This window comes from Phascolarctos cinereus, unplaced genomic scaffold (genome assembly GCF_003287225.1).
Source record: "Phascolarctos cinereus isolate Bilbo 61053 unplaced genomic scaffold, phaCin_HiC Scaffold_1;HRSCAF=81, whole genome shotgun sequence".
Taxonomy (NCBI): domain Eukaryota; kingdom Metazoa; phylum Chordata; class Mammalia; order Diprotodontia; family Phascolarctidae; genus Phascolarctos; species Phascolarctos cinereus.
In genome coordinates this window covers 201,082,445-201,110,010 of record NW_027555514.1, presented here as the reverse complement: position 1 = coordinate 201,110,010, position 27,566 = coordinate 201,082,445, and the positions used below count along the sequence as shown (strand labels likewise).

Genomic DNA, 27,566 nt, shown 5'->3' with positions numbered 1-27,566 from the left:
GGCCTTTTCAATTATAAAATTCTAGAATAAATATTCTTCAGAGAAACCCTTTTTTAAGGAAAATCTTAATATTTGTTATTTTGAATTCTATTTCAGAAGTAGTATATAACCAAATAATCTGCTTAATTTGAGTTTTATTGAAGCATCTTTATCAGATGGCTAGAATCTGAATTTTTATGAGGTTTTCTTTAAGTAAGCATTTAGAATCTGTCTCCTTCTAAAGAAAGCTCTTTGTGGGAATACCAAAGGTTACAAATGAAACTCAAATGAACCCCAAGGATTTTCTAAATCCCAATCTTTATTTATGAAAAAGTGTTACCTTAGCTGATGTTTTGGCCAAAATGTCTTGCAGCTCCATTATTTTCTGCACAAGCCCATGGAAGTCATTACAAGTTGGACATGCTGGAATTACAAACACTACAATTATCAAATTCTGTTTACAAGAAATTCAGTCTGGGTGTCTGTGCTGACCCTAATATGTGGGAGCAGTTTTAAAGATGATTTCAGGACAAAATAAAGCAAGAAGCATACCTTTCATTACAGAGTTCAAGAATTAATACACTTACTGCGATTAAGATCTGGACACTGAGTAATAAATCCCTGGGGCATGACAAGTAATTGCACATCTTGCATTATTCCCTGGGAATGAAAAAATATGAAATATATACGTATATATGATTTTATCTGGCAAATTGTGTATATCAAGGTTCTTCATAGAATACATACTGAGAAAAGACTACCTGAGAAAATAACTTCTCTGAATACATCATTTCTACAATTAGCCACATATAAAGAAGAAAAATCAAGCATAATAAACACTTACATTCTCATCAACAGTATTTTTAAAGTCTTACAATTAAATATAATATTGTAATTAAGTGGCAATAGCTATATGTTTGGGAATGTTGTTTTTAGTTTGTCAGTAAAACTTGAAAAAGTTTAGTTTGACAATAAAACTTGAAAATGACCTGTTAAAGAGCACTCTGAAAGGCTTTTCTGGTTTCAAAGGCTCTGAAGCAGACAAAAATTTTAAAAGAGCTAAATCAGAAAAAAAAAATTAGGACTACATTACATATATTTTAAAGGCAAACATATAATAGATATATAACATAATATAATAGAGATTTGTAACTTCACATATAATCATATTTTTCTCTTTGTACAGAACAATGTTATTTTGGGGATATAAAATGATATGTTTGTCATAGAAACAAAAAAAGAAAAATTGAATTATAAATACTATGTTTATGTATTTTACTTTTTTTCATTTTGCTCTTTGTTTTAATTCTCATTTTCAAGCATTTCTCAATTCCAAAAGAATAGGAGGTCCATTACCCAGCTGCAAAGAGGTATTTTGACAAGATTTCAGAGGCTAGGAGGTTTAGCATGAAATTAAATGTTTTACACAGATCATTTCATCACAAACTTACAGGCAAAATTTATATTAATCCTTAGTTATCAAAGCAAATACATTTACTTACTGGACTTCTAAAAGCAAAGGCTAAAGTAATTTAAAATTTATTATCCCATTAGATACAATCCATTTTTCCCTTTGATTCAGCAATTTGGTTATTTCTCACTAGCCTTATCAATTGTCAGATACAGTGTGCCTCAAATTTTTGGTTCATGGATACAGTATTATTAATTTCTTTTCACTGTTGGGATTTGCAACTCCCTGAACATTTAGGTTGGTCAACCCTATTGAAACTTAAACACCCAATTTCCTTTCAATAGATACTGCCATTTTTGTTCAGTTATTTTGAAGTTCAAGGTCTAATATGTTTTGAGATTAGTTTTTATGAGCAAGTTTTATTTATTTTGTGCTTGGTATACTTGGTATGCTACATATACTAGGTAAGTAAAATTTATATCATCTCCAATAAAGAAATATACAAAATTTAATGGCATATAATAAAATTCATGGTCAAAATATTTCAGAACAGCAGATCAATTACAGTAACAACACCAAGGTATGTTGAAGAAAATATTTTCAATATCTATGGATTTGTCACTGAAACATTGGAATATATGTATATATGTGTGTGTATATATATGTGTGTGTGTGTGTGTGTGTGTGTGTGTATATGCACAATACATATATGTATGTTTGTATAATCTTCCCAATTTGATCTAATCACAATGACAAAAAAACTTTAAATTATAATTATAAATTTTTATAGACTCAATTACAGAAATGAAATTTGTTGTTATTGTTTTTCTTCCCAGTGCTTGGGTTTGAGTCTAAGTTTTTATTCGTCATTAGTTTTCCTTTAAAACATTTACTCTGCCTGGGATTCTTATTAATATGGCACATAATATTCAATAGTCCCTGCTTTATAACAAGTATTTGAGTAAATTTAAACAAGTCACTTAATCTCTCTGGTCCATAGTTTTAAAATTTTGATGGATTAGATGATCTCAATTTAGTCAGTCTCTGACAACTCTAAAATTTCGAGTCTTTAAATGTACATTAGAAAATGTATGACTACTTTCATGTCTTGGTGGATTTGTAGATATATGTTCTTATGTAGCATTTTAAGTTTCAAGGAGAACAAGAGTAATGAGGGAGGAAAAGCCTTGTACAAATATTAATGTCACCATAAAAGAAGTATCAAAGGTAATGTGGAAGATGAAGGTGAGGCTGATATTCAAAATATTCAAATTACATTTTTACCATATTGAATACCATATTATCTGTCATCTCTTTCCTTGACTATGTTGTAAGAGTCCAATTAATGACTATCATTAAGCACATCAATGGAAAAGAGTTTATCAGTTAAATAAAATACAATTTTTAAAATGATAAAAAAAGGAGAATTGCCCTCTTGAAAAAAAGGGGAGAGTAAATTGCTGAAATGAATGAAAATCTACTCCTCTTAGAAGTACATGTGTTTTCCATTGTTTATACAGAAAGAATTTACATAAACACTTATTTAACTTTTTTTCTGTGAGATCTTACCTTAAAGTATCCATGCGCATTATTCCTTTGTCCTAGCCAAAAAGTTGTGCCTAAAGGGAAATCCATGGATGGTTTTTCCACTACTCTTTCATAAATTCTGCATAAAATAAAATGGGAAAATTAAGCACACTTGTTCTCATTTTTTACTCTATAATGTCCCAATTACTCTACAGAATCAATTTTCACTTACTTATTACAATCCACATGTAAAATCAAATGTGAGGCACTAATGGCTAAGGAGAGTCTGTGCCATGTATCATCAGCCAAAATGTAAGGAAACACCTCTGTTTGAGTTTGCTTACTGCCTGAATGGTAATGCAACCTGATTTCATTTCGATGACCACTGCTTTCCAGTTCCAGGTATCTGTAGCATAAATGAAGAATTCCATTATAAACTATCCTTATCACAATAGAAATATTTGATATAATAATAAATGGAAAAGAGAATAATTTGTTTTTGGTGAAGGCAATGGGATTTGTAGCTTGGAGAAGAAAATGCTGAGGCTAATCCTAACTTAATTATAATAAAATTATTAAAGGGCTACTATATGGACTTGAGAAACCTCTAGTCCTTCTCTATTTCCAATCATGACAGAAGAAGAGAAATAGGCCTAGCTGGTAGCAAAAAGGTATTTAGGTTCAATTCAATTCAGCAAACATTAACTAAGTAGGTAAAATAACAACTGAAAAAAAAACCAATTAGAAACAACACCTGGTAATTATTTAATCTCTATTATATTGCTGTGTCAAAAGGTATTTCCAGTTTAGTAATGTTTTGGGTATCAGACCATTTAGAGGATGGTCTCATCTCTGAGAGAATACTGAGATACTGAAGAGAGGTAGTCCATGCCAGCATTGTTTCATTTTTAATAGTATTTTATTTTACTTCCCAATTATATGTCAAGACAACTTTTAGCATTCATTTTTACAAGATTTTGAGTTCCAATTTTTCCCTCCCTCTCTCTCCTCCCCTCTTCTTAAAATGGTAGGAAATTTGATATAAGTTTTACTCATGATATCACGTAGAACATATCTTCATATTAGTCACAGTTGTGAAAGAAGAAACAGAACAAAAGGGAAAAAAACACACAAAAGAATAAAATAAGTGGAAAAAGTATTCTTCAATCTGCATTCAGAGTCCATCAGTTCTTTATCTGGATATGAACAGCATTTTCCTTTGTACTTGTCTTGGATTATTGTATTGCTGAGAAGAGCTAATAATTGATCATTACAGAATAGCTGACCATTACAGAATGTTGCTGTGTACAATGTTTTCTTTGTTCTGCCCATTTTGCTTCGCATCAGTTCGTACAAGTTTTTCCAAATTTTGCTGAAATCTGCCTGTTCATCATTTCTTATTGCACAATAGTATTCCATTATATTCATATACCACAACCTATTCAACCATTCCCCAACTGATGGGCATCCCCTCAATTTCCAGTATTTTGCCACCATTGAAAAAGGCTGCTATGAATATGTTTGCATATGTAAGTCCTTTTTCCTTTTTTATGATCTCTTTGAGATACAGACCTAGTAGTGGTATTGCTGAATCAAAAGGTAATCACAGTTTGGTTGCCCTTTGGACACAGCTCCAAATTGTTCCCCAGAATGGTTGGATTAACTTACAACTCCACCAAGGGTGCATTAGTTCCTATTGTCCCACACCCTCTCCAAAATTTATAATTTTCATTTTTGTGTCATATTAGTCATTTTGATACATATGAGGTGGCACCTCAGAATTGTTTTAATTGGCATTGCTGTAATAAAGAGTGATTTGGAGCACTTCTTCATATGCCTATAGATAGCTTTAATTTCTTCATCTGAAAACTGCTTAGCCAGCATCAAGTAGTTTTGATGATTGCTGCTTTATAGCACAATTTAAGATCTGGCACTGCTAAGCCACCTTCCCTTTCCTTTCTTTTCATTATTTCCCTTGATATTCTGGACCTTTTGTTCTTCCAGATGAATTTTATTTTTTTCTAGCTCTACAAAATAATTTTTGGTAGTTTGATTGGTATGGCACCGAATAAGTGAATCAATTCAGGTAGAATTGTCATTTTTATCTGACTTTATTTGTGTGAGAAGTGTTTTGTAATTGTGTTTATATAGCTTCTGGTTTTGTTTTGACAGGTAGACTCCCAAATATTTTATAATGTCTACAGAAACTTTATTTTTTAAAATTTTTTTTAAATTTTAGGCAACTGGGGTTAAGTGATTTGCCCAGGGCCACACAGTTAATAAGTGTCAAGTGTTTGGTCTGAGGCCAGAATTGAACTCAGGTCCTCCTGACTTCAGGGCCAGTGCTCTATCCACTGTATCACCTATCTGCCCCCCTCTACAGAAACTTAAAGCAGAATTTCTCTTTCCTTCGCTGGCTCTTGGGCTTTGTTAGTAATATATTGTCAAATTTATTGGCATACAGTTGGGCAAAATAGCTCCTAATTATTATTTTAATTTTAAAGTGGTGGATCAGTGAAATAGGTTAGGTACACAAGATGCAGTGGTCAATGACTACAGTAATCTACTGTTTGATAAACCCAAAGACTCCAGATTCTGGGATAAGAACTCACTATTTAACAAAAACTTCTGGGAAAACTGCAAAAGAGTATGGCAGAAACTAGGCATAGACCAATATCTTGCACCCTATGCTAAGATAAAGTCAAAATGGGTACATGATTTAGATATAAAGGCTGATACTATAAGCAAACTAGGGGAGCAAGGAACAGTTTATTTGTCAAATTTATGGAGAAAAGAAGCATTTATGACCAAACAAGAGATAGAGAATGTTATGGAATGCAAAATGGATAATTATGATTACATTAAATTGAAAACTTTTTGCACAAACAAAGCCAATGCAACCAAGATTAGAAGGGAAGCAGAAAACTGGGAATGAAATTTTACAACCAGTGCTTCTAATAAGGGCCTCATTTCTAAAATATATAGAGAACTGAGTCAAATTTATAAGAATACAAGTCATTCCCCAATTGATGAGTGGCCAAAGGATATGAACAGGCAGTTTACAGATGAAGAAATTAAAGCTATCTACGGTCATATGAAAAAAATACTCTAAATCACTATTGATTAGAGAAATGCAAATCAAAACAACTCTTAGGTACCACATCACACCTCTCAGATGATCTGACATGACAAAACAGGAAAATTATAAATGCTGGAGATGTAGGAAAATTGGAACACTAATGCATTGTTGGTGGAGCTGTGAACTGATCCAACCATTCCGGAGAGCAATTTTGAAGTATGCCTAAAAGGTTATAGAAATGTGCATAGGCTTTCACCCAGCAATACTACTTCTAAGTCTGCACTCAAAAGAGATCATACAAATGGTAAAAGGACCCATACCTACAGAAAAAACATATTTATAGGAGCTCTTTTTGTGGTGGCCGAGAATTGGAAATTGAGGGTAGGCCCATCAATTGGGAAATGACCGAACAAGTTGTGGTTTATGAATGTAATGAAATACTATTGTGCTATAAGAAATGATGAGCAGGTGGACTTCAGAAAAACTTAGAAAGACTGAATATGAACTGATGTTGAGCAGAACCAGGAGAACATTGTACATAGTAGCAGCAATGACTAACTTTGACAGACGTCTCTTCTTAGCAATTCAAGGATCTAAGACAACTCCAAAAGACTCATGATGGAAAATGCTATCCACACCCAGAAAGAGAATTATGGAGTCTGAATGCAGATCAAAGCATATTATTTGCTCTCTCTCTTTTTTCTTTTTTTGTTTGTTTTTTTCTTTCTCTTGGTTTCTCCTACTGATTCTAATTCTTCTTTACAATATGGGTAATGTGAAAATAGGCTTAATATTAATGTAGATGTACAGCCTATATAAAATTATATGTCATCTCGGGGTGAGGGGAAGGGAAAGAGTGGAGAAAATTTGGAACTCAAAATCTTATGGAAATGAATGGTGAAATCTAAAAATAAATAAACATTTTTAAAAGATGCCTTTTTCTCTATTTTTGCAAGCAACTTACATAATATTAGATCTATAATTCTTTAACTATTTGATAGCATTCATTTGTAATCAATTTACTCTTAATCCATTGGGTCAGAAGTTTTTTTTTTTCTTTGTGAATTCATTTGTATCTTATTCAATTTCCTTTTCTCAGAGTGGGCGGCTTAAATTCTCTATTTCTTATTCTGTCAGTCTGGCTATTTCACACTTTTGAAAGTATTCACCCACTTATATTATCAGATTTACCATCATGTAATTTGACAAAATCATTTTAATGTCCTTTATTTCTTTTTATCTTTGGTGATATGTTTCATTTTTGATGGGGGTAATTTAGTTTTGTGCTCTTTTTAAAAAAATCAAATTAGCCACTCAGTTTTTATTTGATTTTTGTTTAAAATTTTTAATACCTTTTTATTTCCAGACTTTATATTGTGCTTATTTTTCCTTGATTTCATTCTTTTATAGTTTTTGTTGTTGTTGTTACATGCCCAGTTCATTGATCTCTGACTTTTCTTTTTTCCCCCTTTTTTTGTTCACAAGCATATTTGGAAATATAAATTTTCCTCCAAAGACTATTTTTGTTTCTTCCCATGTTTGGTATGCTGTCACATTTTAATCATTTTTTCTCATAAATTATCTGTTTCTATGATTTTTTTCTTTGACTTATGCATTCTTTAACATTAGTCTCCATATAAGTCTGAATCCTTGATTCAAAATGTCCTTCTTGATTATGTTTTTGCGATTGTGGTTAGTAAATTATGTGGTTAGTAGCCTTGCTTTTCAGCATCTACTTATAATCACAAACATGGTCAGTTTTAGTAAAAGGTTCCGTGGATAGCTGAAGGGTTTGTAAACTATTGATGTTTCTCGTTCACTAGCCACAGAAGCCTACTATCTAGATTCTCTACCATCTAAACTATGGCCCAAATTTTCCAAAATTTTATTCAAATCTTCAACTCCTTTTTTTTGTTTATCCATATGTTAGATTTTTGTAAATCTGAAAGGGGTATATTACGCTACCCAAAAAAAGGTTTTTGCTATCTATTTTTCCATGTTCAGTCAGTTTTATGAGTTTTGTAAGACTTTTTTGAAAGACTATTTAGTCTTTCCCCATTTCTACTCTCTTTACCATTCTCTTCCCTTTTCTTACCTATTTCATATTTATTTCTTTTCCCCAATTTATTTCTTTTTTGTTTTCAACATTCACTTTTACAAGATTTTGAGTTACAAGTTTTCTCCCCATTCCCCACCTTCTCCCATCCCATGACAGCCTATATTCTGATTTCTCCTCACCCAATCTGATTTCCCTTCTATTACTCCCCCTTCCCTCATCCTCTTCCCCTTCTATTTTTCTGAAGGTAAGATAGATTTCTATACCCCTTTACCTGTGTATCATATTTCCCAGTTGCATGCAGAAACAATTTCTAACATTTCTTTCTAAAACTTTGAGTTTCAAATTCTCTTCCCTCCTCTCTCCCCACACACCTTCATTGAGAAGGTAAGCAATTTGACATAAGCAAAAATGTGTAGTCATGCAAAACACTTTCACAATAGTCATGTTGCAAAAGACTAACTATATTTCCCTCCATCCTATCCCAGGCCCCATTTATTCTATTCTCTCCTTTGTCCCTGTCCCTTCTCAAAAGTGTTTGCTTCTGATTACCCCCCTCCCACAATCTGCCCTCTCTCCTATCACCTCTCCTTCTCTTATTTCCTTCTTTCCTACTTTCCTGTAAGGTAATACAGATTTCCATAACCAATTTGGTGTGTATGTTATTCTCTCTTTAAGCCAAATCCAATGAGAGTAAAGTTCTCTTTCCTGTAAGGTAATACAGATTTCCATAACCAATTGGGTGTGTATGTTAGTTTCTCTTTAAGCCAAATCCAATGAGAGTAAAGTTCTCTCATTCCTTCTCACGTCCCCCATCTTCCTCTCCACTGTAAAAGCTTTTTCTTGCTTCTTTCATGTGAGATAATTTAGCCCATTCTACCTCTCCCTTTCTCTTTCTCCCAGTACATTCCTTTCTCACCCCTTAATTTTCTTTTTTAGATATCATCCCTTAGTATTCAACTCACTCTGTGCCCTCTATATATTCCCTCAATCTACCATAATAATGAGAAAGGTCTCATGAGTTAAAAATATCATCCTTCCATGTAGGAATGTAAACAGTTCAACTTTAATAAGTCCGTTTTAATTTCTCTTTCCTGTTTACCTCTTCATGATTCTCTTGAGTCTTGTATTTGACAGTCAAATTTTCTATTCAGCTCTGCTCTTTTCATCAAGAATTCTTGAAAGTCCTCTATTTTACTGAATGTCCATTTTATCCCCTGAAGGATTATGCCCAGTTTTGCTGGGTAGGTGATTCTTGGCTGTAATCCTATCTCCTTTGCCCTCTGGAGTATTATATTCCAAGCCCTCTGGTCCCTTAATGTACAAACTGCTAAATCTTGGATTGTCCTGATTGTGTTTCCACAATACTTGAATTGTTTCTTTCTGGCTGCTTGCAATATTTTCTCCTTGATCTGGGAACTCTGGACTTTGGCTCCAATTTTCTTTTGGGGATCTCTTTCAGGAGGTGATTGGTGGATTCTTTCCATTTCTATTTTGCCCTCTCGTTCTGAAATACCAGGGCAGTTTTCCTTGATAATTTCTTGAAAGATGATATCTAGGCTCTTTTTTTCATCATGGTTTTCAGGTAATCCAATAATTTTTAAATCATCTCTCCTCTATTTTCCAGATCAATTGTTTTTCCAATGAGATATTTCACATTGTCTTCTATTTTTCCATTCTTTTGGTTTTGTTGTATAATTTCTTAATTTCTCATATAGTCATTCATTTCCTTTTGCTTCATTTTAATTTTTAAGGAATTATTCTCCTTAGTGAGCTTTTGGACCTCCTTTTCCATTTGGCAAATTCTGCTTTTTAAGGCATTCTTCTCCTCATTGGCTTTTTGGACCTCTTTTACCATTTGGTCTAGTCTATTTTTTTCAAGGTGCTATTTTCTCCAGGTTTTTTTTTTTTTGGATCTCCCTTAGCAAGCTGTTGACTCATTTTTCATGTTTTTCTTGCATCACTCTCATTTCTCTGCCCAATTTTTCCTCTACTTCTCTAACTTGATTTTCAAAATCCTTTTTGAGCTGTTCCATAGCCTGAGACCAATTCATATTTTTCTTGGAGGCTTTGGATGTAGGAGCTTTGACTTTGTTGTCTTCTTCTGGTTGTATGTTTTGATCTTCCTTGTCACCAAAGTAAGATTCTATAGTCTGAGTTTTTTTTCCCTCTGTTTGCTCATCTTCCCTGCCAGTTACTTGACTTTTAACCCTTTGTTAAGGTAGGCTATGTTTAACCTTCCTTTTCCTGGTTCAGAGAATAATGAGGTTTGTGAGATACTTGCTCCCCCCACATCTATTTCTAAGCTCCACCTATCTCTAGGCCTTGAGGATCCCTGCTTACCTCTTAAAGACAGAGAGATCTGAAAACATAATAGCTTATTTTTACCCTACTAGGATGTAAGCACTTGATCAACATTTAGCCCCTTATGTTTGTTCATCTGCCCAAATTCTGTTAAGATATTATAGAGTTTTATAAAGCATCTCTTTAATAGTTTTATCAAAATCGTAAATTAGCTTTGGTAGTATTCTTTATCTTCTTGGTCTTTGACAGAACCTCTACTTCTTTGGCCTCACCTTTCATTGTGTCTTCACCTAAGAAGATGCCTGTGTCTTCAGACTGGTTTCTGTAGTGGCCCTATGGGAGAAGATTCAGTCCAATCTTCTCCTAGTGTATCTCCAAATCTATGGTAGCACTGACCCATTGCCTTGCACTTTGTCCTGCTATGAGACATTCATCTCTGGGCTCTTCATTCAAATCCATTTTTTTCATCCTCAGGTATGTTTTTTCCTTAGGTCTGTTTCATATGGAACTCTTTTTCTTTGTTAATAGTTAATTCTCAGAGGAGCTTTCATTGATCTCTTTTAATTGGAAATAGTTCATTTGGAATTATGAGTGACACTTATTGCTGCATAGACACTCATTTATTATAACAGTTGACATTCAGATAGTGCTTTGGAATTTACAAAGCACTTTACATGCTAACCCATTTAAGCAATTCTTTCAGGTAGAACTATTTGTCAGAGAAGCTGACCACTGCCCACCACTTGTAAGAATCAACAATCGTGATAAAAAAGATTCAGAAAAAATTCATAAGGATTATGGATTCTTGAGCAAAAAACTGAAAACCTTACAGACACAAGGGGCATTTTAAAAACTGCTGGTAAGGGAAAAAATAATGGAGCAAGGGTAGATGAAGTGATAAAAATTTATTTAAGGGATGATATCAAAGCAAGGGATTTAGCTTTCTGGACTGTTGCTTAAGGTATAGATTCTAGATCAGGTTCAGAGTATATCCAATAATGATAGTGAAGAATATATTTGCCTAGAAACTAAGATAGCTTTAAATTTAAAAGATCATGTTCATTTCTGAGGCATGGTTTCCTTATTTATAAAACAATGGTGTTAGAGTAACTAATAAAGTTCTTTATATCTCTAAAAGTCAATCAGCCTATTATTCTCATTGGATAAATGAAGATATTGAAATAGACAGGCTATCTTTGGAACTGTGAAAAGATGGTGGCTTATTAGAACTTAAAGGATCACAAATTCCTCATGAATTGACCAGTAAAAATGTTAAAAAGATAAAGCAATGATTAAGAAAAAGTAAAGGAAAATAGTCACATATTTCTCCATCAAGAACATCCTCTTGGAGAGGCCCTGAGAGGAGACAAGCCAGGATAAACAGAAAACCTACTGGGCTCCTGCCCAGACACACTGTAGAAGACAGAGTTAGTACAATACCCAGACAACCTGGTCACAAGTCACAGAAGATGACAATGCTCAACCAGGGCACAAGCAACCATTACAAAAGGAAATAGTCACACAAGCATCTAGTCAGTGCAGTATCCATTAAACCACAGCAAGAAAAGTGGCTCAAAGAGGACCAGAACATCATTACAGACAAAACTACTCCCAGGCAGGCCCACTAGAGCTACAGCAGGAGTTAAGGCCAGGGCAGAACCTGGGACTTTGCAGGGGATAGAGGGTTGCTGCTGCTAACACAAACAAAAATATCTGTTTGTACCTGTTGGGCTCATAGCAAGGGATGGAGCCAAATTTGAGTTCAGAACTGTCCAAGGAAAAGGAGACAGAGAAAGGACAGATAAAGGAAAGATGATTTAAGAAATATTGAACTAAATAAAAATCATGACCATTTAAAAAATCCTAGATAACACATGTAAAGATACCCTAAATAAAAATTACTCAGATCTACTAGAAGGCAAAGAAAATACAAAAATCTGTCTCCTAAAAGTAGCCTCAAAATGAAAACTCTCAGAAATCATGGCCAAAAGCCAGTGCTTCCAAATTTAAGAAAAAATCCTGCAAGCAATCCAAATATCATGTTAGGATCACATATAACTTGGCAGCTGTCACTATAAAGAACTGTGCACTATAATATTCCAAAAGGTAAATGATAAAAACTTACAACCAAGAATAATCAGTTTGGCAAAACTGAATATAATTTTATTTTTCATTTAATAAGCATTTTTTCCTTTCTCTTCCACCCCACTCTTAATTAAAAAGAAAAACAAAATATTTATATCAAATATGCATAGTAAAGCAAAACATGGAAATTGTCCATGTCTAAAAATGTGTGTTTCATTCTGCATTTTTAATCCATATATCTTCTGTCAGGAGGTAGATAGCATCAATCATCATTAGTTCTGTGGAATCATGGGTGGTAATTGCATTGATCAGAGGTCTTAAGTCTTTCAAAGTTGCTTGTCTTTACAATGTGTCTTGGTAGGTAGACTCCCAAGTATTTAATACATTCTATAGTTAGATTAAATGGAATTTTTTTCTATTTTCTGCTGGGTTTGGTTGTTAATATACAGAAATGACAATGATTTACGTAGATTCATTTTATATTTTGCAATTTTACTGAAGTTGCTGTTCTAATAATTTTTTGGTTAACTCTAGGATTCTCTAAGTAAACCATCATATTATCAGCTAAAAGTGATAGTACTGTTTCCTATGCTTAATTTGCTTTTTTTCCCTATTGCTATAGTTAACATTTCTAGCACCATATAAAAACTAATGGTAATAATGGGCATCCTTACTTTACCATGGCTCTTGTTAGAAAGGTCTCTTCTTTATCTCTATTACATAAAATGGCTTCATATTATAACAAATAAAGGTCCATTTTTTCTATAAAATTAGTACGAGTTTATAGGGAAAAAAATAGACCTTTAATGATATAGAAGATTTCCAAGCAGTCCTGATGAAAATACCACTACTAAATAGAAATATTAAAATGCAAGTGGAATAAAAAGAAAAGCAAATTACCAGCATCAAAAATGAAAAGAGTGAATTTACCACCAATGAAGAGGAAATCAAAACAATAATTAAGAGCTATTTTGCCCAATTGTATGCCAATAAATTTGGCAATCTTAGTGAAATGGATGAATATTTACAAAAACATGAATTGCCCAGATTAACAGAAGAGGAAATAAAATACTTAAATTACCCCTTTTCAGAAGAAGGAAATTGAACAAGCCATCAAGGAACTCCCTAAGAAAAAATTTCCGGGGCCAGATGGATTTACAAGTGAATTCTATAAAACATTTAAAGAACAACTAATTTCAATATTATATAAACCAGGTAAAGAAGGAGTCCTACCAAATTCTTTTATGACACAAATATGTTGCTGATAGTTAAACCAAGAAGAGCCAAAGCAGAGAAAGAAAACTATTGAACAATTTTCCTAATGCATATTGACACAAGATTTTTAAATAAATAAACTAGCAAGGAAATTATAGCAATATACTACCAAAATTATACACTGTGATCAGGTGGGATTTATTCCAGGAATGCAGGCCTGGTTCAATATTAGGAAAATGATCAGCATAATTGACCATATGAATAACAGAACCAATAGAAATCATGCATCTCAGTAGATGCAGAAAAAAGCTTTTGACAAAATACAACACTCGTTCCTATTAAAAAACACTAGAAAGCATAGGAACTGATGGAGTTTTCCTTAAAATGATAAGTAGTAGTTATCTAAAACCAGCAGTAAACATTATCTGTAATGGAGATAAGCTCAGAAGCATTCCCAATAAGATCAGGTGTGAAACAAGGATGCCTATTATCACCACTATTATTCAATATTCTACTGGAAATGTTAGCAATAGCAATAAGAGAAGAAAAAGAAATTGAAGGAATTAGAATAGGCAAGGAGGAAACAAAACTATCATTCTTCACAGATGATATTACTCAGAGCATCCTAGAGAATTAACTAAAAGCTACTTGAAATAATTAACAACTTTAGAAAAGTTGTAAGATACAAAATAAATCCACATAAAACATCTGCATTCTATGTTACCAACAAATCCCAGCAGCAAGAGATAGAAAGAGAATCCATTTAAAATAGAAAGAGAATCCATTTAAAATAACTGTAAACAACATAAAATATGTGGAAGTCTTCCTACCAAGACAAACCCAGGACCTATATGGACACAACCACAAAACACTTTCCCCACAAATAAAGTCAGATCTAAACAATTGGAAAATTATCAATAGCCCATGAGTGGATTGAGTCAATATAATAAGGATGACAATTCTATCTAAATTAATTTACTTATTCAATGCCATACCAATCAAATTAATAAAAAATTATTTTATTGAGCTAATTAGAAGGGTGGAAGGGTTAGCAATAAACGAGGTGGCATAGTGGATAGAGTGCTGGGCTTGGAATCCAGAAGACTCAACTTCCTGCATTCAGATCTGGCCTCAGACACTTTTATTATCTGCATATCCCTGAACAAGTCACTTCGCCCTGTTTGTCTCAGTTTCTCATCTATAAAATGAGCTGGAGAAGGAAATGGCAAACCACTCCAGTATCTTTGCCAATAAAACTCTAAATGAGGTCCCAAAGAGTTGAACATGACTGAAAAAAAAGACTGAACAACAACAAAAACTCAGAACTTCCCAGTCAAGTCATGATTTTCCATCAGCAACTGTTTGGTTTGGACTCCACAGATCATTGCAGGCCTCTGCTGGATGTTCTCTAGCGGCCCTGTATTTTCACCTTCCTATTGTGTATTGTCTTCCTCCATTAGATTATGAAGTCAGGGACTATCTTTGTCTTATTTTTATTCCCAACATTTAACACAGTGCCTGGCACATAATAGATAACTTAATAAATGTTTGTTGAATGTATTGAAAATGGTATGAGGATTTCCAATAATCTGGAGCTATGAGTTTATCCCTTTGCTATGTAAATACATTAAGCTCGAGCCCACTTTCCCCCAGACTCTGTATATACTTTTATCCCAGACTTTTGCAGGAGGTGAGTGGTGGGTGGGAGGGGGTGAATGTTTGTTTGTTTGTTTTGTTTTGTTTTGACCATTTTTATTATACCATCTTACAAATAATTCCTAACTAAAATCTAATTCTAGCTGTGGCTGATTGATATCAACATATAACCATAACAGTGGAGGCTCACAAAAAAAAAGAACTGGAGAGAAATTGTGGATTTATCCTCTGGGGACCTGAACTACTAGTAGAGCTGGGAAGCCCACATTAAACTTACATTAAAGAGCAAAAGCCTCAAAAATTTCAAAATAAAACATTCTGTCAAACAACCTTTATGTAACACATACATAATCCTTATTGGGAAAGGGTAAACGAAGATAATTCCATAACAGTATCAATAATGAGTTTAAGTGTAAAAATTTTAATAAAATACTGGCAAAAAGACCACAGCAATGTAATGAAAACAAACAATCAAAAAGCTATTTTCTATGATCTATCAAGTTACGAGTTTTTTTCAAGGAGGCAAGAATCATTTAACATTAGGAAAAGGATACATGTAATCACAAAATAATGTATGTAATCGTATTAAAAACAAAAAAGTCAGGCTACTTAATTATATCTAAATATGCATAAAAGTTTTTGACAAAGTTAGTACATCACTTTTCCATGCTAAAAGCAAAAACAAAACAACCTGCAAAACAGACATAGAAGTACAAACCCAAAGCTAACATTATCACTAATGGAAATGCACTAGAATCTTTCCTAGTAAATACTGGAATAAAGCAAAGGTGCCACCTTTCCCAGCTATTATTTGACATAGTTCTAGAAATGCTAGTAACAATAAGAAGATAAAAGAAAGGATAAAGATAGGCAAAAATGAGATAAAACTAATCCAATTCTTTGGAGAAAAGTATTTACTTAGAAAACTACAGGGAATCAGTATAGAAACTAATTGAGACCATCAAGAGCATCAGTAAAGTAGTCAAATACAAAATAAATCCACAAAACCTCTCAGTATTTCTATATATAAAATAACAAAATGTGGGAGAAAATAATAAAAGGGAAATACTACTTAAAATAATTTTAAAATCCACAAAATATCTTGGAGGTACTCTACCAAGATATAATCAAAACTTGTACAGAAACAATGATAAAATACTTCATAAAGAAATAGATAATTTAAATTTTGAAAGGTTATTCAGAGCTCATTTTGAGCCACGCCAATATTACAAGCATTGTAATATTACCCAAACTGATTTTACAGGCATATGCTGTAAGCAACAAATTACTAAAAGGATACTTTAGGGAGTTGGACAAAATAACTTCAGTTGCCCCATTCATCTATGATATCATCTGATATCTTTGCTTCCTTTTCTGACTAAACTCCTTGAGAAAGTGGTACTTTCCTCTCACACTCTGCTTAACTATCCATCCACTGACTTCCAACCTGATCATTAAACCAAAACTTCTCTCTTAAAGTTACTAACAATCTTTTAATTGTCAAATCTTTTATCATTCCTCTTCCTTCTTGACCTCTCTCCAGTCTTTGATACTTTCAAACACCTTTTTCTCATTGATACTCTCTTCCCTGAATATATTGTGATACTACTCTCTCCTGGTTCTCTTACCTATCTGACTGTTCCTTCTCTTGTCTTTTTTGCTGGATCTTTATCCAGGTTGCATCCTCTAACTGTGGCTATCCAACAGAGCTCTGACGTGTCCTCTTCTCCCTCTCTAGTATTTCACTTGGTGATCTCATGAGCTCTCATGTATTCAACTAATTATGCAGATTATTCTGAGATCAACTTGTTCAACCTTAACCACTATGTTGTCCTTCACTTTTACATCTCCAAATGCCTACTGGAAAAATTGAAGTAAATGTCCTGTAACCATCTTAAATTCAACATGTCCAAACCTTAACTTTTTATCCTTTCCCAAAACTCTTCCTTCTTCCCAATTTCCCTATTACTGTTGAGATACCACCACCCTCCTAGTTCCCCAGGCTCATACATTTTTTCCTTCTTTAGGAATTCATTTATGGTTTGTTCATTTTTTTTTTAATTTGACTAGTCTATTTTTTATTTTGCTAATCCAATTATTTTATATTTTTCAAAGTATTCATCTATTTCTTCTAAATATCATATTTGTTCACATATAATTCTGTGAAGTAGCTTCTAATAATTTCATTTATTTCTTCAATTGTAAGTTCTTTTTTATTTTTATTTTTCATATGAACAATTGGTTTTCTTCTCTCTTTTTAAAAATCAAATTGGTTATTTGTTTTTGAAAGCAGATTAGTCTTATTAATCAGTTCAGTAATCTTTTGTTTTTAATTTTTCTTTAATTTTATAATTCCTGTTTTGTTACTGAGTTAGGGAACTCTAACTTATTGTTATGACTATCTTGAGTTTACACTAGAAATATAGAGCCGGTTCAATAAAGGAAAACCAAAATATAATAAACTATATTAATACTACATAAATAAAATCATACAATTATATCAATAAGTGCTGAATAGACTTTTGACAAAACAACTTTTTAAATTAAAAACTCTTGAAATCATAAAAACAAATGAATTTTTCCTTAATAGATTAAATAGAATTTAACAAATACAGAATGGGAAAGATTTAGGGGACTTTCCAATAAGATCAGCACTACTATCTGATATAGTGCTAGAAATGCTAGCTATGGCAAAAAGATTTTAAAAAATAAACTGAAGGAACATATATGGGAAAAGAGGAAGCAATATTATCACTTGTTGCTAATGATATGATGATGTACTTAGAAAACCCCAAGTCCAAAGAAAACTCAGCCAAAAGAGATAGGAAGAAAAATTCCTTTCAAAATATCAGAAATATAAAATAATTGTGAGCATATCTGCCAATATTTACTTAGTGACTACCTGCAGAAATAAAGGCAAAGCTACATAATTGGAGAAACATTAAATGCTCATGAGGTTTAATTTACTTATTTAGTGCCCTACCAGTATGATTCCAAAAATAATATCTTATGGTCCTAGATATATAATGATACAATTTATACAAAGAAACAAAAGGTCAAGATTCTCAAGGGTAATTGAAAAGGAAAAGTGGTAAGAAAGATCTATCAGCATCAAATCTCAAATTGGCAGTACAGTTAAAGTAATTTGCTACATTTTTTTAAAGATGCTGATCAGTGGAACAGATTAGGTATACACAAGGTACACTGGGGTATGGTTGGTTGAACTGTGAACTGGGAGCTTTTCTAGAAATCAATTTAGAACTATGCACAGAAAGTTACCAAACTATTTACACTCTTTGTTGCAGGTATATCATTTTTAGGCCTATACACCAAAGAAATCAAAGAAAGGAAAAAGGGATCTCAATATATATAAAACTATAGCACCTCTTTTAGTGGTAGTCAAAAACAGAAGATTGAGTCTCTTCCTATTGGGGAATGGCTAAACAAATTTTGGAATATGAATGGAACAGAATACTGGAGGATGTGGAAAGAGTAAGGTAGAATAGAAAGTTAGAGAGGAAAGTTATAAAGGGTTTTGAAAACCCTTTAAAAAAGAATTTTATATGTAATCCTAGAGTTAATAGGGAGTCACTGGAGCTTACTGAATAGGTGGGAAGAGATAGTGATTTGGTTAAATCTGCATTTTAGAAAGATAAATTTGATACCTGAGTGGAGGTTGGATTGGAGTGTGGAGAGATTGGAAGGAGGGACACCAACCAGTAAGCTATTGCAATAGTCTAGACATGAGATGATAAAGGCATTTAGCAGAGTGGTTGCACTGTCAAAGGACAGAAAAGATGTTATGAAGGCAAATATGATAGGACTTGATTAGATATGGGGGCAGGTGATGAGAGAGTAAGCATTCAAAGATAAAAGCCAGGTTGTAAGTCGGAGTGACTGGGAGGATGGTAGTATACTCAACATTAATAAGCAAGTTAGGAAGAAGGGAGATAATGAGTTTAGTTTGTGATATGTTAAATTTAATATATCTACAAGATATCCAGTTTAAGATGTCTAATAGTTATTTGGAGGTGTGAGAATGCAGGTTGGGAGAATGGTAAGGACTAACCAAGTAGAATTGAGAATCATCTGCAGATATAAAAATTAAGTCCTTGGGAACTGATGAGATCATCAATCAAAATGGTATAGAAGGAGAAGAGGGCCCAAGACAGAGCCTTAGGGGACTCATAGTTAGTGATCATGAGAATCAGAAAAGAATGATGTCATGGAAACCTAGAGAGAAGAGAGTACTAAGGAGAAGAGAGTGATTAAAAGTGTCAAAGGTGGCAGAGAAGGAGGAGGATTGAGAAAGGCTACTAGATTTTATTTTACAATTAAGACATAATTGTTAACTTTGGAGAGAGCCATTTTGGTTGAATGATGAGATCAGAAGCCAGATCGTAGAGTTAACATGAGTTAGAAGAAAGGAAAGGGAGACACTTATTGCAGATGATCTCAAGAAGGTTAGCTGCAGAAGGAAAGGGTTTTTGAGGATGAAGGTATTCTGGTTTCAGGCAATAGGGAAGCAGTAAGCATATAGTGAAAAATCAAAAAGTAGTGAGAGAGGAGGGATGATAGAGGGGGCAACCTACCAGAGAAGACAAGAAGGAATGGAATCATTTGTGCACATAGAGGAGTTAGCAAGGAGAAAAGCCATTTCTTCATGTAAAACAGGGGTAAAAGAGAGAGCAGAAATGTTCAGTTTAGAAAAGATTAAGTGAAGAGTCTGTTTGAACTCCAAAATGAAAATAAATTTCCACAAAAAAGAAAGTGGTCATAAATGGCATAGCCCTTCAGAATGTCTGCTCAGATACATGGAAAATCACAAATTGAACTTTGGTCTGCTAAACAGTAAAATCACGAGGTCAGATTATGAAAAAGAGATATAACTGGGTTCCAAATCCTAGAAACGTCTGTATTAAGCCAGAAAATATTTCTCTTGGACTTTTTATCTAAGAGATAAACTGTGATTTTCCATAATCCTTTAGAAACTTGGTGAACTCTCCCAATCCAATCCACTAAATGTTTTTTAAAAAACACCTCAAACCAATCAAGAAATATTTGCTAAGCACCCATTGTTTTTAGGCACTGTTCAAGGTTTTGATGTAAAAGATACAAAAGATCCCTAGTCTCAAGGAGCTTACATAAGGAAAGACAGCATGTACATAGATTACATGTATTACAAAGTAACTATATGCATAATAAACACATAGCAGTTAGGTAGGAAAGGAATTAGTAGCTGAAGGGATTAGGAAAGGTTCTGCATATAAGATGGTTCTTGAGTTATATCTTGAAAAAGAGGGACTCAGTGAGTTTAAGATGAGGAAGTATTACTTTCCAGGCGTGGAAGAATGCATCCAGAATTATAAACAGTACTCTATATGTTGTCTGATTATGGTGTAAAGTGAAATGGGAATGACACTGATGGGGTTTGTGAGTAGCAGTTAGAGAAACCTGAGTCCCTCGGAGTTATCCTTAGAAGTCCGAAGTGAGTAGCAACCACTGATTTGAAGATGTGCCTCACCAATGCATCTGAGAGTTGGCAAAAGTAAGTAGCCTGCAGCGTAAGGAAGAGGGGAGTGTGGTACATACACACATTTTTATGGTTTTATATACATAAACAAGGAAATCTACCTAACTTTAAGATCTATGTAGAATTCAAAAGTTAATGAATTTGCACAGGAAGCTGTGATTTTCCATGTTCTCTTAGAAATTTGGTGGGAGGAATTAAACATTTCTGTTGAGCTCTCTCAATGCAACCAAATAAACAGCTTTTTAAAAAACACCTCAAATCAAAGTCTGAACGAGATAACAAAAAAAGTTACAAAATCTGATTTTTCCAGCCCAAGACATCTTGCTAGTGGACACTGGGGTGGAAGTAATTCAGAAATGAGCATGGAGGAAGTACCACCAGCTATGGGACTTGAAGAGGTGAGCAGCACGAGCCACAGTGGCAGCACTAAGAGTGCTAGGAGATAGGAAAAATATTACAGAGAGTCCCTGTGCTAGCATTAAGAGCATGATTAGGCCCCATTTGGCAGCTCCTTTATCCATTACCCAATTCTGAGTCAAAGTTCCAGGACAGAAAGAAGCAGGCAAAGCCTTTAGTCATGAGGGAATAGAGGCCTTACCTAGGTAAAGACCATAGCACAGACCAGAAGAATGATGAATAGAACTCCCCTCAGATCATACCACCTTTAAAGCACTAAAAATCTATAGCTCCCAAATTTAGCCATAGAATTGCAAGCTAGCCATCCCTCTATCCCAGAAAGTGAGTAGAACTTAATTGTAATATAAAGTCCAAAGTCAAGAAGTAAGTTGGAAAATATGAGCAAATGACAAAAAAGAAACTGACCGCAATGGGTATTTATAGTAGTCAAAATAACTTATTCACTCAAATTCATTCTCAAAACAATATTGTAGTTACTGTGCACAATATTCTCTTGGTTCTACTCATTTCATTCTTCATTATTTTGTGTCTTTCCATGTTTTTCTAAGATCATTGAGCTCATCATTTCTTAAAGCACAGTAGTATTCCATCACAATTATATACACCACAATTTATTCAGCCAATCTCCAATCCCTGCAATTTCCAGTTCTTTGCCACTACAAAGAGAGCTGCTATAAACATTTTCGAACATATAGATTCTTTTACTTTTTTCTCTAATCATCTTTGGAAATAGACCAAGTAGTGGTATTGCAGGGTGAAAGGGTATATATAGGTAGTTTAATAACTCTTTGAATTAGTGTCCCAATTTTTCCACATCCCCTCCAACATATGTCTCTTTCCCCATCAATCATTTTAGTCAATCTGATAGGTGTAAAATGATACCTCAAGGTTGTCTTAATTGGTATTTCTTTAATCAATGATGATTTAGAGCATTTTTTGTATGACTATAAATTGTTTTGATTTCTTCATTGGAACACTACCTGTTCATATCCTTTGACTATCTATCAGTTGTGGAATTGGGGAACATTTCTAGTCATCCTGATCTATATCTTGCAACTGGACCCAGATGGCTCCAGAGGAGAAGTGAAACTGGTGACTTCGCACAGCCCTCCCTCACTTAAATCCAATTCACTTGCAAGTCATGGCATCACCTTCTGGATGCCATGGTCCTCTTGGAGAACAAAGAACAAACAACAATATCTGGGGAATGACTTGTATTCCTATAGATTAGACAAAGTTCTTTATATATTTGAGATATGAGACCTTTATCTGATAAACTGTCTATAAAATTCTACACACACACAAACACACCAATTTTCTGCTTTCCTTATGATCTTGGCTACATTTGTTTTATTTGTACAAAACTTTTTAATTTAATGTAATCAAAATAATCCATTTTATACCTAACTTTGTTTTCTATCTCTTGTTTATTTATAAATTGTTCACCTATCCATAAGTCCGATAAGTAATATGTTCCATGTTCTTCTAATTTTCTTGTAATATTTTTTTATCTAGGCCATATATCCATTTTGAGCTTATCTTGGTAAAAGATGTAAGATACTGATCTATACCCAGTTTCTGCCATACTGCTTTCTAATTTTCCCAACAATTTTTACCAAATAATGAATTCTTATCCTCAAATACTGAGTCTTATCTTAAGGGTATTATGTTTATTTGCTTTTGTAAATTATATTGCATATCATATTTCTTGCCTTCTCAGTAGGTGGGGGTAGGGTGAGAAGGAAGGAGAGAATTCAGAACTAAAAATGTAACATTTTTAAAAGGAAACTTAAAGTACAGAAAAAATAACAGCTTTTCCATTTAAAAAGTTATTTGTATATTAGCAAGCATGCAGTACGTGGGTTACCATTCAACAAGCTTCAATATTTTGTATCTTGCTTTAGTTTATTTCTATTCAATGTACTCAATAACATAACAGCATATAGTGAAAATGGAGGAAAAAGAGGTATCCACACTTACCTTTTATCTAAATGATGAATAGATAGGATAACACCTGAATTTAACTGTATTTGTTTTAAGGTCACCAAAATAGTGAACTCATGCTCATTTCGTAACTTCTGAAAAAATTGTTCAGCAGTAGCAATGGATGCTTTTACACTCCTTGAAGTATCTAAAAATAAAGCAAAAAAAAATACTAATTATAGGCTAAAATTTGTCTTTATATTAGCACCCAACAAGTTTTTAAAAATTTTTCTGAATAATGATTTATACACAATAGGATAGTGATTGTGTAAACAAATATTTGTAACTAGATGAGAGGGCTCAAAGAACAATGAACATTAAAATGTCTAATTAAAAGCTAGTCCATTATATTATATCTCATTTTCAAGAGCAACAAGGTCTACCTGAACAGCTCCAAGACAAAATATTTTGACTCATGTCAAAATTTTGATCCTGCAGTCCTCTTTTATTATTGGCATGTGTTCTTGATGTCTACCTCGATGTTTTCAATTCAAAAACTGGATTTAAAACAATTCTACTTTGTACATTGATTCCTTGAGCTGGAAGGCTTGCTTTAAACAAAATTCAAGATTACTAAATTAGTCATTCTCATCCTTTGGTGTTTCTGATTTAAAAAAAAAACAACTACCCAGCATATGCTTGATGCTTATGAAATATAAAGATAAAAGTATCTTTCATTTGTTGAATAGAGTATATGCATTTCAATATATATTTCCTTCCCCTATCTTGATGTGAATGATCATAGGTAGAAGCATAATCTTTTGGCCAAGAAAGTTTTAAAAAGGAGACACAAAATCTTGTCCAATATTCACACAGCCTTAGAATGCAAAGATCAATGATGAAACACCCAGGAAGAGTAATAGAGCTATATTGGGAGTTTGGGAGATACAAAGGAGGGAGGATTAGTCTTGGCTATCCCCTATCCATGAAGAAAATTCTCCACATAGTAATATTTGGGTATAAGGAAAGCCTCACATACATATAAGGAAAGCTGACATACATTTGGAGGCAGTTACTTGGAGTATTCAACTCTTCCTTTTTTTCCTAAGTGTAAACCTGAGTGAAAAGGAGATTTTCTAATCACTGTAAAGTTCTCTTTTTTATGTTGTTGCTCAGTTCAGTTGTGTCTGACTCTCCATAGCATGCCATTTCTCTCTATGGGGTTTTCTTGGCAAAGATACTGAAATGCTCTTCTAGTTTCTTCTCCAGTGAATTAAGGCAAACAGAGGTAAGTGACTTGCCTAGGGTCACATAGCTAGTAAGTGTCTGAGACCAGATATGCACTTATGTCTTCCTAACTCTAGGCCCTTTCCACTGAACTGCCTAGCTACCTCTTCTTTCCATAGTCAAGAAATATTCATTCCCCAGAATAACAAAGACAATAAATCAAAGTCATAAGCAAAATCTCAAAAAGAAAAAAAACACATACGTTCATAAACAATTGAAAGCCTACTTCAATCACTCAGAAATGTATAATAATAGTAAGAGCCACCTTAAATTCTCACCATATTTTGTCCTATTATACTATTAGGTAAATAGTGATCATACCTGTGTCCATTTTTAGTCAAAGGTAAATAGAATGAAAGAGAAGTTGGATGATTTATGTAAAACCATATGGCAAGTTAGGAGTGAAACTCAAGTTAGGTCTCAGATCTCATCATTTACATACCACATTCCTTCTATTATATATCACTCATCTCTGCTCTGCTATTTGTATTGTGCACCTTGTATACCCCTAACTACCCCTATTCATTATTTGCCAGATTTTGAATCTGAGGATCTTTAGTCATGAGTCTGTGCTTCTAATTTACTTTGAAGGTTTTTATCAAATGATAAAAACATGTGAGTGAAAAAGCATTGTTTAAAGATGATTAACATAGTTTAAATATACAACTTATAAATTTACTACACTGTCTAATTTTTTTTAAAATCACATGCAGGATTAAATGAGTCATTTGATTTTTCCGAAAGCTTCATGGTGTCAATCTTATGCATGTGATTTTTATCATTCACATAATCTTTTATACAAACCAATCAGTAATATGTTAATAAATCAATTAATGCATGATGAAGGGAATGGAATAAGCATTTATATAGTACCTACTATGTGCCAGGCACTGTGATAAGTGCTTTTAACAAATATCTTATTTGATCCTCAGAATAGCCTTGCAAAATAGGTGCTATTGTTATCCCCACTTTCATTGTTGTTGTTCAGCTGTTCAATCATGTCTGCCTCTTTGTGACCGCATGGACCACAGCATGCCATTTTGTCTTTTATCTTCCCATTTTTAATGAAATGTTCCCTTAATATCTCTAATTTTCTTGAAGAGATCTCTTGCCTTTCCCTTTCTATTGTTTTCTTCTATTTCTTTACATGTTCATTTAAGAAAACCTTATCTCTCTTTGCTATTCTGCGCATTTCTACATTCAGTTGGGCATATCTTTCCCTTTCTTCTTTACCTTTCACTTTCTTCTTTTCTCAGATATTTGTAAAGCCTCATCAGACAGCCATTTTGCTTTCTTGCTTTTCTTTTTCTTTGGGATATTTTTTGTGGCTGCCTCTTAGATGATATTGTAAACCTCTGTCCATAGTTCTTCAGGCACTCTATCTAATCTCTTAAACCCCTTCATCATCTCTACTTCATATCCATAAGGGATGTTATTTAGGTCATGCCTATATGGTCTGATGGTTTTTTCTACTTTCTTCAACTTAAGTTAAAATTTGGTAATAAGAAGCTCATGATCTGAGCTGCAGTCAGCTCCAGGTCTTATTTTAACTGACTATATGGAGCTTCTCTACCTTTGCTTACAAAACATATAATAAATCTGATTGATGTCCATGCAGCTTGTTGAAAAAAAGTGTTTGCTATGACCATTGAATTATTTTGACAAAAAACCCTGCTTCATTTTGTACTCCAAGGCCAAACTTGCCTCTTTTCTAATTATCTTTTGATTTCCTGTTTTAGCATTCTAATCCTCTATGATGAAAGTGACATTTTTTTTAATGTTACTTCTGGAAGATATTGTAGGTCTTCATAGATTTGATCATCTTTGGCCTCTTTGGTATCAGTGGTTAGAGCATAAACTTGTATTGCTGTGATGTTGAATGATTTGCCTTGGATTTAAAGAGGTATCATCCTGTCATTTGTGAGATAATTTCCCAGTACTGCTTTTATCACCCTTTTATTGACTATGAGGGCTACTCCCTTTCTTCTAAGGGATTCTTGCCCACAATAGCATATATAATGATTATCTGAATCAAATTCATCCATTCCCATCCATTTTAGTTCACTTACTAAAATGGATGGGAATGGACAAATTTAATTTTAGTTCACTGGTGGGGTTTATAGGATGTTTGTGGAGGACTAGCACCTTTGATGTGAGGGTATACCAAGCCCTTTTCAGGGCTGCTCATCCACCTTTGGTATTCACCTTTCACCCATCTGTCACCTATGGTTCCAAGAAGCTGCAGCATGTGTAGTGGCCATACCTGGTAAACCTTCCCAGCAGATGGGCTCAAACTAGGTTTAGGGTAACTGATAGGCCTCAAACCCACCAATGAGTTAGGGAGGTATCTACCCCAAGCATATAAATACTTCTCCCAGGGAATGGGCAGGTGAGAACAATTTGTTCCAACAGCCAAGAATGCTGCTGAAGAAGGAACTGTGGAGTGCTTAGAGCTTGGTCAAAGGTCAAAAGAAGCAAGGTTATCCAATGCATCCTGGGCCATCACCCGTTTTCTGCCACTGGACTTCAACAGCTCCGGAGAAGAAAGTGAGGCTGATGCCTTTGTGCAACTTTGCCTCACTAAAATCCCACTAAAAACCCATGAATCAAGATATCACCCCATGATGCCATTGCCATTTAAAAAAAATAATGACATTCTTAGGCAATATGTCTAGCAGTGAGATTTCTGGCTCAAATAACATGGACAGTTTTGTCATTTTATTTGCATAATTACAAAGAGCTTCCTAGGGAGGTTGTACTAATTCACAGCACCACCAATGTCTAACCCCTCCAACACTGACTATTCCCATTTTTGTCTTCTTTGCCAGTTTTCTCAGGACCATTTTTATGTATATTTTCTCTTGTTATTAGTGATTTTGAGCATTCTTTCATAGTCTTTTACAGTTTGCAACTCCTTTGTTCATATCCCTTGACCACTTATCTATTGGGGTCTTATATATTTGGTTTAATATATTTCTGTTGGCTGTCCATACATATTAGAAGCTAAACTCTCATTAGAGAAATCTGATACAAATATTTTTCCCATGCAATCAATTCCCATCTTATTCTAGACCCATCAATTTCATTTCTGCAG

The 27,566-nt window shown here is 33.8% G+C and overlaps 1 protein-coding gene across 1 annotated transcript in view; it reads right to left on the bottom strand.

Annotated features, from left to right (window-relative positions):
• Window positions 1-27,566, bottom strand: part of NELL2 (neural EGFL like 2) — a 166,902-nt gene that overhangs the window by 121,345 nt on the left and 17,991 nt on the right. Inside the window, exons 3-7 of the mRNA XM_020973673.2 lie at window positions 23,243-23,393; window positions 3,150-3,323; window positions 2,960-3,056; window positions 567-639; window positions 320-402 (exon numbers count right to left, since the gene is read on the bottom strand). Of these exons, the coding sequence (XP_020829332.1) occupies window positions 320-402; window positions 567-639; window positions 2,960-3,056; window positions 3,150-3,323; window positions 23,243-23,393 (578 nt within the window). The remainder of the gene's footprint in view (window positions 1-319; window positions 403-566; window positions 640-2,959; window positions 3,057-3,149; window positions 3,324-23,242; window positions 23,394-27,566) is intronic.